Source organism: Triticum aestivum, chromosome 1D (assembly GCF_018294505.1).
Source record: "Triticum aestivum cultivar Chinese Spring chromosome 1D, IWGSC CS RefSeq v2.1, whole genome shotgun sequence".
NCBI classification, from domain to species: Eukaryota; Viridiplantae; Streptophyta; class Magnoliopsida; order Poales; family Poaceae; genus Triticum; species Triticum aestivum.
This window is the reverse complement of record NC_057796.1, coordinates 77,578,332-77,596,696: the sequence shown is the minus strand read 5'-3', so window position 1 is coordinate 77,596,696 and position 18,365 is coordinate 77,578,332. Positions and strand designations below refer to the sequence as shown.

The window sequence follows — 18,365 nt, the reverse complement described above, 5'->3', positions numbered from 1 at the left end:
AGGCGGATTTTGGTATGTCTTTTGGTAGATGCTCTTAGTATTTGGGCGAGGTCTGTAGATGCTTCTTTCTACTTTTTCCAGTGGCGGATCCAAGAATTGAAGTTACCACAGGCGAAATAATGAGGGCCCAAATTTTTTAATGCACGAATGCAAGTCCGCTGAACCAAAACTCATAAAATTCAAATGTGAAGCTATATGCTCTAAAAATTTAACAAAACTAATGGTTCAAAATGTTGCCCTTGCAAACTACATCTTTTCATTTGCGCAAGCTCGATGGCGTGCCGCCGCTGCCACCCACTCATGTCGCTTCAGGCATTGCACTAGGCACAACTTCTTCTTGTTCTGCGATTAGCCATGTGCCTAGTATCCGCAGAGCTTTGTGTCCGAGAGACGGCGATGATAGGAGTGGACATGGGCGACAACTAGGTTAGGACTACTTGAAACATGGTCGAGTGGTTGTGACCATTTTGCATTTCAGCCGCACCCCAAAGGCAGTGCGGTCCGTGTGGCACCCCAATGTCGGGGCGACGATGCAACCTCTTCGGTGCGCGTCTTCCCTGCAACATTGAGCTTCGAGTCGGAGGTAAACGACGACATACATCACAACCTGCAGGGTGGTTGAGCCCATATCTGACCATGAGCCGACCGTCTATGTCTATTGTGGACTTCACGTCGACCAATGACTTCCAGGCCACGGGTTTCGACAAGGAAGAGTTGGGCATGGAAGACAGCCGGCGGCGCCTCGTGTTGCATGTGGGCTAGTCCATGTCCCATGTCGACTCTTCCTTTCCAACACCGGATCTTCACTTTGCGGGTCTCATGGGCGACGGACATGGGCATGGAAGGGAAAAACCAAAGACGGGCGTCAGCGAAGATTAGACGAGGTGTTACATTGCACACAATTGTATGAATTTGATGATTTGCTAATTATGTACCCGGTTGTGAAAGAGAACATCTGAGGGGTGATCGATCACAGTGCGCGAACTCGCCTATGCGCTTCCGTAGAAGTTTAAGGGCCCGGATTTGCTAAGTTCAGCAATAGATGCACGGAATAGCTTTGCTGGAGTCATCCATCTCACGCGGAGGAGAGATGCACTATCTTATTTGGGCCCCAACTGGGCCACTTAAGTGCTAGCATACGTTTGCAAAGAGAATTGTTTGATGTCCGTTCCTTATCTCATGATGTTCCTCTACTAAAAAACGAATCAATACTGCCTACTGAGATGGATAAATCAACAGGTATTTGAAGCGTATATTACAGCTACCCGGGGCGGCCGCCCATACCTGCCCCTACGCTGGCGCCGCCCCTGACTCTTTCTAGCACCACAAGAAGGGGAGAATATCAGGTGCTATCATGCTACAATGTCACAAAATTGAAAATTTGAAGTATGAAAAAATTATGAATGTTCACAAGATATAAGTGTGTGCAACCCTTAAAAATTTCAACTCCAAACTCAAAATACACATAGAGACACGAAAAAGACAAATTCCAATGTGAATATCTTTTTTCGTCTTTTTGCGACACTATTCATGTTGCATTTGTTTTTTTATCTCTATGTATATTTTGAGTTTGGAGTAGAAACTTTTAGGGGCTGCACACACTTATCTTTATCCTGTGAACATTCACATTTTTTTCAGAATTTTTATACTACTTCACAGTTTGGAGTTGAAACGAAGTACCTTTGTCTCTTCGGAGTTGACGCGCTGCTCAACGTGGCAGTCAACCAACATGCCCTACGCCGAGGCCCCGCTGTTGCCAGCTGTGAAAAACAGAGTGAATGGAAGTGAAAAGTAACTTGGGTTCGTAGCGGCGGGAGGCTGGGACTCGATCCTACGTGCGTGGGCCCGGTGTTGATGCACCACACAGCAGAGGGCGCTGGTCACGTGCTCTCCTAGGCTCGGTCCACCGTCCACACACCGGGGGCTCCGCCTGCCCCGTCAAAAAGCTGCCACCCTTCTCACAGAGAGGGAAGCGAAGGGAAGGCCGCCCGCCGAGCGACGAGAGCCCAAGCAAAAAGGCGCGGAGCCGAAACTTGCATTGCAAGGAGCGAAGGCCCTCGCCGCCCCCCTCGGGAGGCTGGCCATGGCGGAGGGGGAAGAGGAGGCGGCGCGGCCGCGGCCGACGCGCGTCGTGGAGGCTCTGCGCGGCAGGATCGTCCAGGCGGTGAAGGAGAACCGCGTCACGATCATCGTCGGGGGCACCGGATGCGGTAATTAGTATCCCCTCCCTTCTCTCTGCTTCGGCAGCTTGCTCGCGCTCTGGGTGATTTGACGGCGCCATTTGGAAAGAAGGCCGGCTCGCTTCCCGCTGCTGCCCGTTGGGTTTCCTCTGCCTGTTTGTTCGTTGGGGTTTTTGGGGGGCGCAGTGGGTGGCGTGGCGGCGCAGCAGAGTTTCCGAGGGGCTGGGAGGAACTCCGGAGCGGGGTTACAACTTCGACTGAGACCTTGGTCTCGGCCCTGGGAGACCTCGTTCACTTCGCAGGTTTTAGGGGGGACCCGGATGGTGGAGGATGAGCACAGCAGGGGTTTGGGGCCAGGATGGTGCTGCATTTTTCTCGGTCTAGAGCGACCCCTTATTCTTCTAGTACTCACGCATCACCCTCCAATTTTTTCTCAGATTCCCCTTTTCTTCGTATTTTGAATTTTGGTTTCCTCTGGCGCTAGTGCGTGAGGGTCTTGGAGCAGAGTTTCGGCTGGATTGGGAACAACTCCTGAGCGACTGAAACCTTGGCCACGGGGCCCGTTGTCCCCTTCACAGGTTTTAGGGGAAGTGGATGATGAAGCCGGCAGGGATTTTGGGGCGGGATGGTGCCATATTTGTCACGGTCGATGGCGACCCCCTTTTCTTCGTATTTTGATTTCTCTGGTGCTAGTACGTGTGGGGTTCAGTTCAGATTTGTTCATTGCTTGTTGCGTCCGCTTGTTGTAGATTTCGTGCTACACTCAGCTACATTCGTCGCTTCCATTTTATGGTGCTGATTCCATCCATGTGGCTTCCTTCACGTGATGCCAAGTTTCCGATTGCTCTGTTTACACCAGCACGTTCAGTCTAAATTTGACATATTCTGTCCTGCGCTCAGATGTAAATTTAGGCCTTCTTTTGTACTGATAATGTATATGGTCCCCTTGTTTATCTCGTTGTAGGAAAGAGCTCCATGATTCCCCAATTCCTCCTAGAGGAAAATCTGGAGCCCATTATGTGCACACTGCCTAGGAGGTTTGCGGTGGTGGCCCTTGCTCAAATGGTGGCTCAGTCTCGCAATTGGGAGCTAGGAGAAGAGGTTGGATATCATATAGGCCACTCGAATATGACCAATCTCATCTCGACAAGGTAACTTCCTTCCTTGTGAATCGGTGGCCCCATCATATAGGCCACTCTAGGTAGTGCATTCATTAGAATATTCCTTCTACTTCTGTGTTGATCTCGACAGACATTATTGTGCAGACTACCGTAGCTTAGGCAGCCACATCAAGTATACTTGAAGGATCGGAACTACTCCACATACGACCTTTGGTGCTACGATTTTTGTGAAAATGGACATAGAATGCTTAGGAGCCTTAAAGAAATCAGTATGACTATATCTTCCAAACTGAACTGCAGGCAGTATAGATTACTCGGGGTAGGTTGACCCATGGCAGCTGAAAATGGAAATCCACCTTGTTTGAAAAAAAATTTGGAAAATCATGCTATACACCTGTATTCCTTGAATCCTTGTTGTTCATTAATTTTTGTTATCCCACTTAAATATATGACTTGTGGCATGCACTTTTGGTACTAGTCATGCAGACATGTTTTAACATTCATATGTATATCCAGTTATCTACATGCATTAATGATTTTGTTTGATTTTGCGTTTACTTATATTGGCAATTCAATACTGATTATTTCAAAATTAATAATGCATATGCATATACAAATAAAATATATTGCTTCTTATCTTTTAGGCTTTTAGCACCTGTCAGTTTGGAGTGTCATCCTTGCCTAGAATGAAATATAATGTCAGTTTCCTAATCTTCATTATACTGCTGAGGTAGGAGATGATCTGGATAGTTAGCATGCAGTTCAGTGATAATGGCAGCTTAATCTCTACTTTAGCTTCTCTGACTCCAAATTTCCAACATATAGCCTTCTACGTTATTTTAAGTATCTTATCCATCTGAACCTCATGATCCATTCTTACCCACTTGACAATTTTGTTGTAAATCATTTCGGCTGCACTGCTATGGCATTGACTTTCAGTCTTGTTTAATGTATGAATCAGGTCAAAAATTGTCTTCAAAACAGCTGGTGTTGTGTTGGAGCAAATGCGTCATAAGGGCTTTGCTGCATTGCAATATAAGGTTATCATTCTTGATGAAATTCATGAAAGGTCTGTGGAATCTGATCTTGTCCTTGCTTATGTCAAGCAGTTTATGATGACGACGAATGACTCAAGGTATGTACTCTGGTAACAAGCATCAGTGTATTCTATTCAGTTTTTTTATTTTTCATATTGATGGTTTCTGTCTACCATAGAAATGATCTCAACTCCTTCCTGCTGATTGCTAATACATGTCATGCCACTCTTCACATAGGCTAGTTTTAATGTCTGCTACCATTGATAGCACACAATATGTTGAGTACTTTAAAGATATTGGAAAGGTTGAACTGATTACCATCCCGAGCAGTTCATGCTCTAACTTCCAGAGAAAAGTCCAATATCTTGAGCAGGTATGTATTGATTCTTGCTCCAAAATGAGTGAATTATCCTTGTTCACTGTCTAATATATTCCAAGTTGCATGATGTACCTTCTAATTTTTACAATATCTGAGTACCAAACATGCTGTAGTTTATGTATTTGCTTGTTCATATATTTTACAACGGATTTAACATTCTGATATATTACTTGGTCATTTTCACATATTTTATTTTCGCACCATAACACGCCAACTTCATTACTGTTATTGTTTCTATTATAATAATTATTAATGCTGTCAGTAATAGAAAAAAAGTAGTAGCACTAGTAGCAATGGTGGGATGGAGGAGTACCTTTCCTGGACCATCTTTGTTTGTCAATTTTTTACACAATCAATATGTTAGGTTAACACCTTCTACTTTGCTCCCTTACTATTGCTTATCACCTGATAACAGTGGAATGCTGTTCAGATTGTTGATATTCTGAAGATGGATTCTGAAACTGAATCACCCCGGACGAAGTATTGCCCTGGACTAGATTGCAAGGCAGAAGCTTATCTTAGTCCTGACGTGTATCAACTTATCAACAAGTTATTGTTGCACATACATGAAAGTGAACGAGACACTGAAAAGGGTATTTTGGTTTTTCTTCCAACATACTATGCATTGGAGCAGCAATGGGATGTGTTGTCTGGTTGTTCAATTTTCAAGATACATATTCTTCATCGCAGCATTGACACTGATGAAGCTCTTGAAACTATGAAGGCCTCAAAGTCTTGCCGAAAGGTAAAAGTTGTTATATTCCAATTTAACTTAGTAGTTCAACAGCATGTTTTATACCTGAAATACTTGCCCGTACTTTTAAGCTATGTGGTGCTAGTAGTGAGGCATAATGCTAAAATTAGAGCGTAATGCACATGGAGTAATAGTATTTATGGAACGTATGGACTAGGGTACGTATTCTATGCTGTATTTATGGAACAGAACATGATAATCGAAACCTTGATACTGGAATAGCAATTTGTGTATTCCCATGCTCTCTAGGCCAAGTACATGTACAGGTGGTATATATGGTATACCACAAACACGAATACTTACAGGTGGTATATATGGTATACCACAAACACGAATCCCGGACGATCTCTAACATATAATATCACTATCATTATTTGCTAACTGCCATTGTATTGTTGCAATGGCTAATTGCCAAAACGACATTTCTCTTCATTTTCGGGATAGATCCATTTTCCTACCACCGGTCGGCAACATATGGATTCCAATTTTGTTTATTTTTCCACCATGTGCCTTATCCAATGTAAGGACCAGGGATCAGGCCTCACTTTTTCTGGGGGAATAATAACATGGAAAATAAATAAATTCTGATTCTGGGAGGTGGTGTGTGGAGGAGTGGTGTGCTGGAGGACCTTTGTTTAGGATATTGTAGCATCCAGTATCTTTAACCCCCTCCTTGTTTGGAGTTGCTAATCATCATCATCATTAGTTAAGTTTGGAACAAAATTGGATCAATATAAATCATAGCGATCAGTTACATTTACACTGTAGCTAGTTTGAGGATCTTTTGGATCACAAGAATATCGCAAAAAATTCGGAGGCTTTGCATAGATCAGTATTAATAGCCTAGATTCCTATGAAGAAAAACTCTCCACTTCAAATTGAACTCCGTACTTGTCTGTATACTCAGACAGTCATTTAAAATATTTGCATAGATTTCGTTATAAAACTATCCAATGTAGCATAGCATCACATGGGGCAAATTCTACAGGATAGATACATTCATAGGGTATATGCAAAGCTTGTATCCACTATCAAAGATCTAATGTGACAAAACTTCATGATAAGTTCTGTATTTGACCCCTAAAGTTTGCATTGTAGCACTTGTCACCCTCTCACTTCACATTTCCTAGAATTTGATTCTGTACTGGTACTGTACTAGTAGGCACACGTTGTACTATACGAAGTACAGTCAGACCTGTGTTTTGATCCTTAGCCACAAGGGCACCAGTGCGGCTGCCCCCTACTAGTATTAGTCTATAAATCGACTATGGTAACCACAGAAGTTTTCTGAGGGAAGGTAACCACAAAAATTGTAACTGAATGAATATAACAGGATGCATGAGAGGTGAAGTTTAGCATGGATGCATACAATGTTTACATAGTTGGAGCAATGTCCTCTTATTTTGCAATGAACTATCCTTTCATTCAGTCAGTTGAATCTTTTAATTGCAGGTTATACTGGCGACAAACATGGCTGAATCGTCTGTCACTATTCCAGGAGTTGCTTATGTTATTGATTCCTGCAGATCATTGCAAGTCTACTGGAATCCAGTCAGGAGAATTAACTCAGTTAAGCTTGTATGGATTTCCAAGTCCCAGGTTAATATCACAAAAATACTGATGCTATTTATATTAAACTTACTTTTGACACTCAAGTTTGATACTAGTTATAACTTTTCTAGGCTGAGCAGCGGAAAGGCAGGACAGGCCGGACCTGTGATGGTCAAATTTTTCGCTTGGTAACAGAGCCATTTTACAACACCTTTCCTGATCATGAAAGCCCTGCCATTTTAAGTTTATCCATAAGAGAGCAAGCACTCATGATATGTTGTGCAGAGTCCAGAGCTATGAATGATCCCACCGGTAATTTTTCTCTGCAATTGAAATAATCTTGATTGATGTTTCTGTGCTGGGATTATGAACGTAAAATATAGTGCGAAAACAAGAACAGTGAACTAAAGGAGCAATTCTAGAATTCTGTGACCTTGATGCATCCTCCTCACTTGTACTTATGGGCTTTGTGCAACTTGCTCTTAACTACAGTATGATATTTCTTTCAATGAGAATGATCTGCATCATATGTACTATTGTTAATGTGTTCACATCTTTCTGCTGTACTGTAGAGTGTGACAAAGAATCAGTCCAATATCTACACAGAAGTTTCTAGGAAGCTTTGGTAAGCTAGGTTCGTGGTGCATTGCTTTCATCTTCTCTTTTAAGAGAATAGGCTTCTTCTTTGCGTCTATCTAGTAACCATATTATATCAACTAAGGAATGCCGGTGACAACGAGAGATATAGAAGAGGATCAGAGCAAATTCTACTTGTAGTTAACTAAGATGCGTGTCTGAACTACCAATTCTTGATTGGATCTGGGAATTCCAGTAACTGCTAGTTTCTGCTGCACTGGAACTGCTGGTTCCTTGCTGGGATGTTGAACCACATACAGATTAATAAAATAGTCACTCCTGTTTAGTTTATAGTTCAGCAATTGAATAATTAGATTTCATGCGGTCCTCTTGTCTTCCTCCAGTTTTCCACAGGCTGTTCCTGTCCTCCTAGAGAAAATCATGCAGCATTCTGCATGCAGTCAGTCACCATGCTTCCATGAGCAAAACTTCATTCGCGGGTGCAGCAAGAGATGAACTAATATACAAATCAGCGACAGAATTTACATAGGGAGCCAAGATGACCTTAGACCTGGTTGATTAGGTCTATGTATAATGTATTAGTATTTTCAAAAGGACATGGATAAGTAGAAATCTACGATCTGAGTAGGATAAAGATAATCAAGCCCGTTGCTGTCAATACAGATTTCCTTTGGCATCATTAGCCACTTTTGCTTCAAGGTTTGTAATAATTGTTATAGCGCCGTACTGAGGCAAAAACCCTTTACAGAATTATCACTGTGCCCATCTTAAGACATCAGAATCATCATTTATTTTTTCAAATTTTCAAGATTGCTGGTAGGAGCTAGGATCCTACCTGGTCTAGGGCGTAGGTTGTACGGGAAGGGGGAGGGTTGACGGAGATGCGATCGCGGCTGCTGGCGGCGGGGCGCCGTGGCGCGATGAAGAAGAGGCGGCGGCGGTGCAAGAGGCGGCTAGGGTTAGGTCTCCCGGCTCCCTTCGGGAAGCTGAGCAAATAATGATTGCTTCTTTTTTTCGAGAAAATGCAAAGGGCTTTTGCATTTCATTGCATTGAAAAGGTGGAGTTTTGATACAATCCTCCTAGGAGGTCAGTTACAAATTACAAATCAGGGTCAGCGAAACTAGTGCACGTCCCAGGTGGGCGGCAGGATGACGCGTAGGCCGTGGGCGCCCGCTCTTGCCCACTCCTTGGCTTCCTCTTTGATCTTCGAGACCAGGACCTGAACCAGGGGCTGGGCGCCCTCAAAGATGCATTTGTTGCGCTGTTTCCAGATCATCCATGGCGTCAACAAAGCAATGGAGGATAATGATTGCTTCTTGCTTGATTAGATTGATACATCTCCTCTCCTTATATAAAGAGGTTTACTTGACTCCTAAGCAAACGATCCTAATAACGATAAGATAATTGGGCTAAGCCCCTAATAATGATAAGATAACTTGGGCCACAACTCACTGGGCTAAGCCCCTAATATGCCGGTCATAACAATTGCCTACTTAGTCATCATTGTAGTAAGAATTTCCGTTTTGATGCTCATTATTAGTTGGATTGTTCGTATTTAAATATTTTATCCAGTGTCCCCAAGTGTGCATTTTTTAACACTTTATACAGCCATTAATATATAGATGTGACTTCTAAATTCTATAATAATTTGTTACGTATTTTTTTGAGAAAATTCAAAGCTTGCGTCTTGATGAATTGGATATATATAAATACTAGTAGTACTATTTACAAGCCCAAGTTGGCTAAGGTTACAATTGTGCCCAAAAAAAATTAATGGAAATCTCAAGAACATGAGAGGGACACCTTTTAAGACCTAGTGCTCCCGCGCACGCCCAGTTCACCTCGTCCTCCTTGATTTGATAGACTAAGCGTAGATGGCAAGGCTGATTGCAGTTGAATGTGCAGCCGTTCCTGTGCTTCCAGATCATCCCAATAGCTGAGGAGTACATGGAAGCTAGGGCATTTCCTTACCGGCTTTGGAGTGGCGCTGTGTGCTGTGAACCACCGTTCAATGATTCGAAGGGGTCCTTGCCGGGTCTTGGCGGGCGTCAGGTCGATCACAACCAAGAGAGGAATTCGTTGCAGGTCCACAGCACAAAGCGGTAGTCGACTAGCAGGTGCCTCATTGTTCAGCGTCTGGTCGCAGAATAAATAGGCCAGCACATGTTGCAGTCCATGGCCCGCCCGCTGCTCCACCGTCCAGCATCGGTTGAGGCTAGCGAGCCAGATGAAGAACTTGACCTTATAATAATTTGTTATTGAAGTTAGAAAAAACACCAAATACTTCTTTGCATATTAGTCAGCAAGATCTTAAAAACAGAGTACATGCATTTAAAACAAAACGTATTTGGGTATGTGGGATCATTATACACTGTGTAACTCGCGTATATATTTATATTAAGCTAATATTCTCACTCTTTATCAAAAAAAGGTAATATTATCACTAACTGTCACTCTTTGTCGCCAGTCCTGCTGCAAAAAATTCTCAATCCACCAGAGTCTGCTGTTATTAAAGATGCACTAGAGACTCTTGTTCAAATTGATGCGGTTCAGCCAGCTTTGAGTGGAGGGTATCAGCCCAGTTTTTATGGCTATTTGCTCAATAGTTTGCCGTTATCGTTCCGTGCTTCTGTTCTTACCCTGAAATTTGGTGAGATGGGGTATCTCCATGAAGGAATCCTGATAGGCATTATGTTGGACATTCAACCACTTCCTATACTGCAACCTTTTGGTGATCAAGCAATGGTATGTTCTAGTTACATCTATTGAGATGCTTGTATAACAATAGAACATGCTTATGTCCTAATTTATGTTTTACAGCGCAAGAAGATTAGAGACAATTACTTTGATGAGGGTAGCTCTCAACAAATTGGCAAGAAGGAAGCTACACTCATCGGAAATCTTCGGGCATTTCAATTTTGGCAGTATATGTTTAAGGTACATCCTATCTTATCTGTAACAAAATACCCTGTACATTGGTTGAGGGCCTTTTGTTAGTTTTTTTTTTGAAATTTCTAGTATTAACTTTCAAGTCCTTTTTACTAACAATTACAAATATAAACGCTCATTATCTTTTTATATCATTTTCTGGTAGTACCTTTCCTAATGGATGGCTAATGCTAGGATGATATATCATGGGCCTTAATGAAAATTATTATTGATTAACCAAAATGTACTTTTTTTTGGATTCTGTTAGCACTATTTTGTTTTCACTAAAGTTACATGTTCTATTTTTTTCCAGGATAAGTTTCGTCTGGAGTGCCTGATAAATATAGCCAAGAACGAAGAATCAAATGCATCTGGGCCCTTGATCTTGAAAAATGAAGAAGACTGGTGTAGATTTCACAATCTGGTGCCGAAAGCACTTAACAACATCTCTGAAATCTGTATGTCCTTTAACTTGTGATAAAAAGTTTGTGAAGTGGATTTTGTACTAGGAGTAGGTACTCCCACTAGCAGTGGCGGAGACAGGCCTAGGGCAGTTGGGGCTATAGCCCTAGGCCTAGTGATAATAGCCTTTGTAATTTCTTGTTAGAATTAATATATAAAAAATCACTAAAGTGCATCACTTAAGATAGCTTAGCCCTAGGTATAAAACCCTGTGCTAGCTTCGCCACTGCCCACTAGTATGTGTGTTTTGATTGCACAATTTGCATCTATTGATGTGCGCCAGATACTCTTGCATTATCATAGTTTTTTCCACTAAAAGTTTGAAAATGTACATAAGATGGTAGAAAGGGTTGCCTGCTGTAGCCTAGTGTGTTATATACATCAGTGTTTTCTGTTCCTTCGAAATATACATAGTTCGTGTGAGGACCTACTCGTAGAAGTGCAATTATCAAAATGCTTTCCAAAAATACAATACATGGATATTTCTTGTTGTTAACTCTTTTCTTTTAAACAGATGATGATATTATGAGCACACTGCACCGCTTTAGGCCTCCTTTTCTTCAGAAAATCAGTCCTCCAAAGTACCTTCAGACCTCTGAATTCCACCATGCATGTCGTGACCCTGAATTGCCGGAGCCAGAGCATATGCCTTTATTCTCGTTGGAAGCTGATAATTCTCATTTAGATTCACAGTGGAGGTGTGCTTCACACCCTTATATTTCCGCAACTGATTTTGCAGCCACTGACATTGTTAATGACCTGAAGAAGGCTATCAAAGAGGTGAGTTGTATTATATAACTTATGCCTTGTCAAGTTACCCGTATACAAGACATAATGTAGAATAAATATTTTCTCCATGCAAACATAATGCTTCTTGATTGGTTCACAGATGAAGATACAACTTGCAGATGAACAAGTTGGTGGTAATGCCCAACCAGCCTTTGGAGGTGAGAAGTGGGTGGAGTATGTTGACAACACTTTTGACATTTTGGCTGATGACCCCAAACCAGCATGCAAGTTCTTCCTCACATTAAAGGTAGACTGTTGCGGTCTTTCATGCTATTTTCACCTGTCCTTTCTTCCCCACGTCATTTGCAGGAAATGTTATTTGGCTATTTTTATATGTGTGTTGAGTAAGATATTTTAATAGAAGGATTGCCCTATTTTCATATCTGAAATTGTAGTAACCACAATCCCTGCAACCTAGTACATCATATTATAAACAGCCGGATGCAGACCAACTGAACTCCAAACCTAGATCCTCAAGATTCTACTGAACTACTTGAAAACACTTTTCCCTGCCTCAGCGAAGGACTTGACATATTCTTTAATGTAATATTACCCTATGAATTAATAAAATGTAACACATTGATGAAACTATGAATAAAGTGGTGGTGACAGGTCAAATGACATTGACAACAGTGATACTATGCCAACATGCATTTGGTTAAAATTGTATCTACCTAACTGCATGTACTCCCTCCGTCTCAAAATAAGTGTCTCAACTTTGTACTAACTTCTGTACAAAGTTGTACTAAGTTGAGACACTTATCTTGAGACGGGACGGAGGGAGTATATGTTAAAAAAAACTGCAGGTTTATGTTAACTTGGTATTTTGACAACTCGATGGGTATGAATTAAACTCCTTTCTTCTGACATGCTGTTCCTCTGATCAGGGTTGTATAAAGGGCAGCTCTTGTTCATTTCCACATGATTGTGACTCTTTGATATCTTCATCAGTTGCATCTGAAATAAACCCAGAAGAACTACCCTGGCGTGCTGACATAGGTTGGACAAAGTTGCTGACTAGAGGTGAAAATGGTCACATTCTTGTCGTGAATGACAAAAATCTGAAGTTTTCTCATGAACTTCGTAAGATAGTTGCCCGTACACCTGATCTGCATTCGGCTGAGCATAATTCAGTTGCAAACAACCTCAGCATAGTCCTGAATGTCGCTGATCCTTCTCATCTAACTATTGGAGGTGAACATGAACTGCCAGTTCCTTGGACGAAATTACAGCGAATTATTTTGTTAGATGATTATGGTTCTGGTGAAGCAATCAACCACCAACTATTGCAGAAGTTCTTTGAGTATATTGCCTTCAAGATCTTGCCGGAAACATTATCTGGTTTGCAGGTCATCTTGATCATGAATAACACAAAATTTATTAAGATGCAGGTACGCCATTTGTGTGCATGACTCATGGTAGTTTATTTACTTATTTGCTGGTACCTATGGCCTGTTTCAACATTTGAGAATTACCTTTCGAATCTCAGCTTAGTCAACAAGCAACATTATTTATCAGTCCACTGCTAAAAATGACAGACATTGGCTGCTGTTTTTATAGGTGGAAAGAATGGCAAGAGAGTGTTTCTTCTTTCTGGGTGAATCATTCCTATTGAATGGAGTGCCTCTTGGATGGTTTCCGTGCATCCGTCAACAAGATGGGCGAGTAGCAGGACCAGTTGCTTACGTTTTCAACATGCATCCTCCATCCTCACGGCGATTTTGCAACACAAGAGAATTGAGCGCCAAGTCCTCTGCAGAGACTAGTTAGGCCAGTCTAGGTCATACGCATGTTAATAGCTACTCCTAGGTCAAATCGTTTTGCAAGCTGGAAGTAAGTAGTTCTTTTGTCAGGTCAGTTTGTACAGAAATATTATGGCACACTGGCTATAATTGTGACACCCGGATAATCAAGCTACAGTAATCCCAAGTTAATGGTGCCACATCACCACTCTTACTGTTGCTAAACCTCGGTTGATCCAAATTCAAATTCAAATTTGTCAAACGGGAAAACTAAAATGTTTTAAAGTGTGGCAAATAATCTGAGGATAATTGTCATGTAGAAACCACATTTTTATAAAATATTTAAATGCACTCAAATAATAAAACAGTGGCTTTAACAATTAAATAAATGCCTTTTCTAATTCTTAAAATATTGAAGCTATTTTAATTGTGTAGCAAACTTTTTATGGCAGCACTAAATATTGTAAAGTAATTATGTGGCACCATTTCATATTTTCCAAGAGAAATCTTGTAGCCAAACATTTTGCAAAGCACAAAACAGAAAAGAAAAATAAGAAAAAGAAAAGAAGCAAAAGAAAAACAAAACCCGCCCCTCCCCTGGGCCTTGGCCCACATAGCTGGCCAGGACGGCATCGTGGCGGCCATCGCCCGGCGCCCCTCGCCTATAAGACCTCGCCCCCTCGCCCGTGATGAACCCTAGATCCCCATTCGCCCCTCTCGCCCATTACTTGATCTGGAGGAGACCGTCGCCGTCGTCGCCATGGGTTCGCCACCCGCCTAGCAACCGAGCACCCCACGCCCTCCCGACGCGTCCACGACCCCCTCTGCCGTCCGTCCCGTCGACCTCGTCCACGAGCTCGAGCTCCGCGTCTCTCCTTCGAAGCCCACGACCTCTTCTTCCCCGACGCTGTTCGCCTCTGCCATCGACGGCTTCCGGCGACACCGAGCCTCCCTCGAGCACGCTTTGCACAACTAAGGGCTCGCGGTGAGCCCCCATCCTTCCCCTCTCTACATCGTCCCGCTCGCCTAATCCCGCGACTTCGTTGCCGCCGCCGCTACGAACTGTTGCCACTGCTGCTCGGTCCGCTGACGCCGATGCCGCTTTGCTTCGTCACTGCGGCGCTTCCCCTGCTAGCGGCTGCTCCCGCTACCTGCTGCCTCGTTGTGGCTCGCGCACGACCACCGCTCGACCCGCCCGCAGCTTGCTCCGCTGCAGCGCCCGCCTCCGTCCGTAGCCGATGGCCCGCACGCGCCGACCGCCCCTTACCACGCACCGGCGCCCCGGCCCTCAGTCGCCCTGCTCCGCGCGCGCTGCATCCACTGCTACCGCGCCGCGCTGCACGTCGCCGTCGCTGCATGCTATTGCTGCGCCGGCGCCGCCCCTGCTCGCTACTGACTCTCTGCTGCTCCGCTGCTGCTGCCGCGGCCTGCCTCGCCCCAACCTCCCTCTCCCCTTTGTGCCGTGCCGCCCTCCCGCGCCACCGCAGCCGTCCACCGCGCTGCATCCTCCCCGCGCGCGCCCCGCGCTCCGCTGCACCCCGCTGACGGCCGCCCTCGCCCGGGCTCGCCGGCTCCACTGCCGCCGCCTCCCCTGCACTGCTCTCCCGCGGCGCCCGGCGGACTTCCCTGTCGCCCGGCGGCCTCGCCATGCGCCCGGGCGGGTTTCGCCTCACACGCGCCCGTCGGGCACCGATGCACCCGTTAGCACCGCCCGTTTGGCCCCAGTGGCCCACTGGGCTATGGGCCCCACGCCCTAAAAAAAGATAAAAAATACAATAAAATAATTAACTTAATTAAATTAGTTTAATTAGAATTAATTAGCTTAATCACCTTGTTTAGTTAACTAAACTGTTAGACTAGCTTAATTAGTCAATGACAGGGGCCCCACCCCCTGTTGACCAGTCAAACGTTGACTGGTCAACTGGGACCCCTTGGACCCGCATGTCACCCTCTGGTACACCTCTGTGTACACAGATCTGGGTGCACATAGCATTTTAGCTATTTAATTTCGAATTAATAACAAATTCTGAATATTGTTTAAATCGTTGAAAAATCGTAGAAAATAATTCGTAACTCAGATGAAAAAGTTCTATACATGAAAGTTGCTCAGAACGACGTGACGAATCCGAATACACTCTCCGTTCATCTGTCACGTGCCCCTAGCATAGCAAACATGCAACCGTCCCCTCTCATTCATCTGTCCAAAAATGCCAAACTTCGGGGAAACTTTCCCGGATGTTACCCCCTTCGCCGGTATTGTGTAGTACCGCGTTAGGTCACATCTAGCATCACGTTTCGTCATGTCATGCATAGTATTGCATCTGTTTGCTTATATTTACTGTTTCTTCCCCCTCTTCTCTCCGGTAGACCCCGAGACCGCTGCTGATGCCCCTATGATCGACTACGTCGACGACGACCACTTCTTCCCTTTCAGCGGAGCTTCCAGGCAAGCCCCCCTTTGATCATCCCGATATCGCCCATTCCATTCTCTCATGCTTGCATTAGATTTTGCTACAGTATTTGATTGCTCCTATTCTGATGCATAGCCTGCTTTTGTACATGCTATTGTTACCTACCTGCTTACCCTAAACTGCTTAGTATAGGTTGGTTAGAGATCAATCAGTGACCCCCAGCTTGTCCATGTTGCCCCTACTTCATCATCATCGACTCGATCAACGTGATCGACGACCAGAGCCCGACACCTCACATCACATCATGCCCCTTTTTGTTGCTCGACTCTGCAGAGTTACCATCGAGTGCCGAGGGTGGAACCTCATACATCACTCCTAATGAGATCTCTGTAGTGTAGCTATTCGGTCGTGGTCATCGAGGGTGGTTCCTCCTTCACCATTTCCGATACGGCTCTGTCATGCAACACCTCAAGTGTGAACCTCGAGGGTGGTTCCTCTTACGTTCACCTTGATGATTACATCGAGTGGAATCCTCCGAGGGTGATTCCTCGGTTTTTCCGCTTGATGTTTGGACACACGGTTACCTTGACTTTACTAGAGACATTGGTGAAAGATGGGCGGGCCCGGAGAGCACCCGTGCGATGTGACGGTGGCGGCTGGCTGTTTAGCGGTATCACCCAGGAGGGGTGATAGCTTCGGACTTGTCCTGACAGCCGTCACTACTTTAATTGTTAATGCACTAACATGTTTGGGTATTTGTTCTGAGTTGGCCTCTGGCCTTTACGCACTAACCACCACGCGAGAATAGTTATGGGCCTCGACATCGCAGTATCAGCCGAAGCTTTGTCAGATGTCCAGTTCAGCATTGTGGTCGGGCCAGATCGTGCCATCCACTTCATGGGTGGTGCTGGTATCCCCTTGCGCACAACGACCCGGAGTCCAATGGGCGATGGGACCAGACCCCGGAGTGCTTAGGATGTAGACCGGCGGGGACCTCTTTGCTGAGCCTAGGTAGGGCTACGACGTGTTGATCTTTCGAGGCCGGGCATTGATCCAGAAAAGCGTGTCCGGCCAGAGTAATCAAGCGTGTGGAAAACGTGGTGCACCCCTGCAGGGAATATATATATTCGAATACCGTGTCCACGGTAATGGACGTTCAGACTTATATCCTGATCTTATACAACTAGAAATGGATACTTGATATGTGATGGATATGTGGCCCCGGGATTGCTTCCTCGCAGGGAGTCGAGGAAGGATCTTTGGGCATTAATTCTACAACATGCTTGTTAATTATAAACTGCTATTCTTTACTCTTCTACATGCTGCAAGATGCTTGGAGCTGCTTGAAGATGCTAGTATTCGATAGGCTAGGCCTTCCCCCCTATTCTGGCATTCTGCAGTTCAGTCCACGGGTACAACCCTTCCATTTGATACCAATGCATACTTAGTATAGATCTGATGCTTGCGAGTACTTTGGATGAGTACTCATGGTTGCTTTGCTACCCCTTTTACCCCTTCCTTCTTCTCTCCGGTTGATGCAACCAGATGGTGGATCCCTGGAGCTAGATGCCACCGCTGACGGATACTGCTACTTGGAGACCGCCGACGACCAGGAGTAGTTAGGAAGTCCCAGGCAGGAGGCCTTGCCTCTTCGATCGTTGTTGCTTTTGTGTTTGCCTTCTTAAGGCAGTCTTGTTTAACTAATGTCTGTACTCAGATATTGTTACTTCTGCTGACTCTTGTGCTTCCGAGCTTCTGTATTCGAGCCATCGAGGCCCCTGGCTTGTAATATGAAGCTTGTATTATTTTACTTTGTGTCTAGAGTTGTGTTGTGATATCTCCCCGTGAGTCCCTGATCTTGATCGTACATATCTACGTCTATGATTAGTGTACGGTCGAATTGGGGGCATCACAAATGAGTACAGTAAGCACTGTTGCGCTGCAACTGCAAACTTGGGTTTTAATGTCGTCGCCACTCTAATTTTTGTTAGACGTCCAATTATCATGGAAGTGCCTTAAAGTTGTTATATGTTCATGTGGAAAGTTCCTCCAAGGCATGGAATCCCACTCTATTTTTTAGGAAATGGAGGCGTGCCCCCGGCCTCTGCATCATAATGATGCATGCAGCCATCTTATTAAAAAAATCCATGAAGTATCACAAAGTTATAAAAGTATTACAGCTCGCAAGCGGAGCGAAGCAAATGAAAAAAAAGAAAATACATGCTGACAATCACAACTAGTATGGCAATATGAAGGATAAACTTCCTAAACTCCTATCTTGTTATGCGACCACCATCCGAACCGGTTGAATATAGCCCGTGCTACCATCTCCCACTGGTTGCACCCAGTAACCAAAGGCTCCCTGGAGTCCATAGGAGTGAGTAAGGACCACGAACGGATCCATGCGGTAGCT

General features: G+C 44.4%; 1 protein-coding gene across 1 annotated transcript; it reads left to right on the top strand.

Annotated features, from left to right (window-relative positions):
- The first annotated feature begins 1,860 nt into the window (after positions 1-1,860).
- On the top strand, positions 1,861-13,755 carry LOC123180409 (zinc finger CCCH domain-containing protein 4). Its single transcript, XM_044592456.1, has 14 exons — positions 1,861-2,210; positions 3,145-3,331; positions 4,263-4,436; positions 4,576-4,711; positions 5,148-5,462; positions 6,924-7,070; positions 7,154-7,334; positions 10,088-10,365; positions 10,441-10,557; positions 10,862-11,006; positions 11,525-11,790; positions 11,900-12,046; positions 12,687-13,190; positions 13,360-13,755. The coding sequence occupies exons 1-14, from the start codon at positions 2,084-2,086 to the stop codon at positions 13,567-13,569; spliced, it is 2,934 nt and encodes a 977-aa protein (XP_044448391.1). The 5' UTR covers positions 1,861-2,083; the 3' UTR covers positions 13,570-13,755.
- Positions 13,756-18,365: the final 4,610 nt, after the last annotated feature.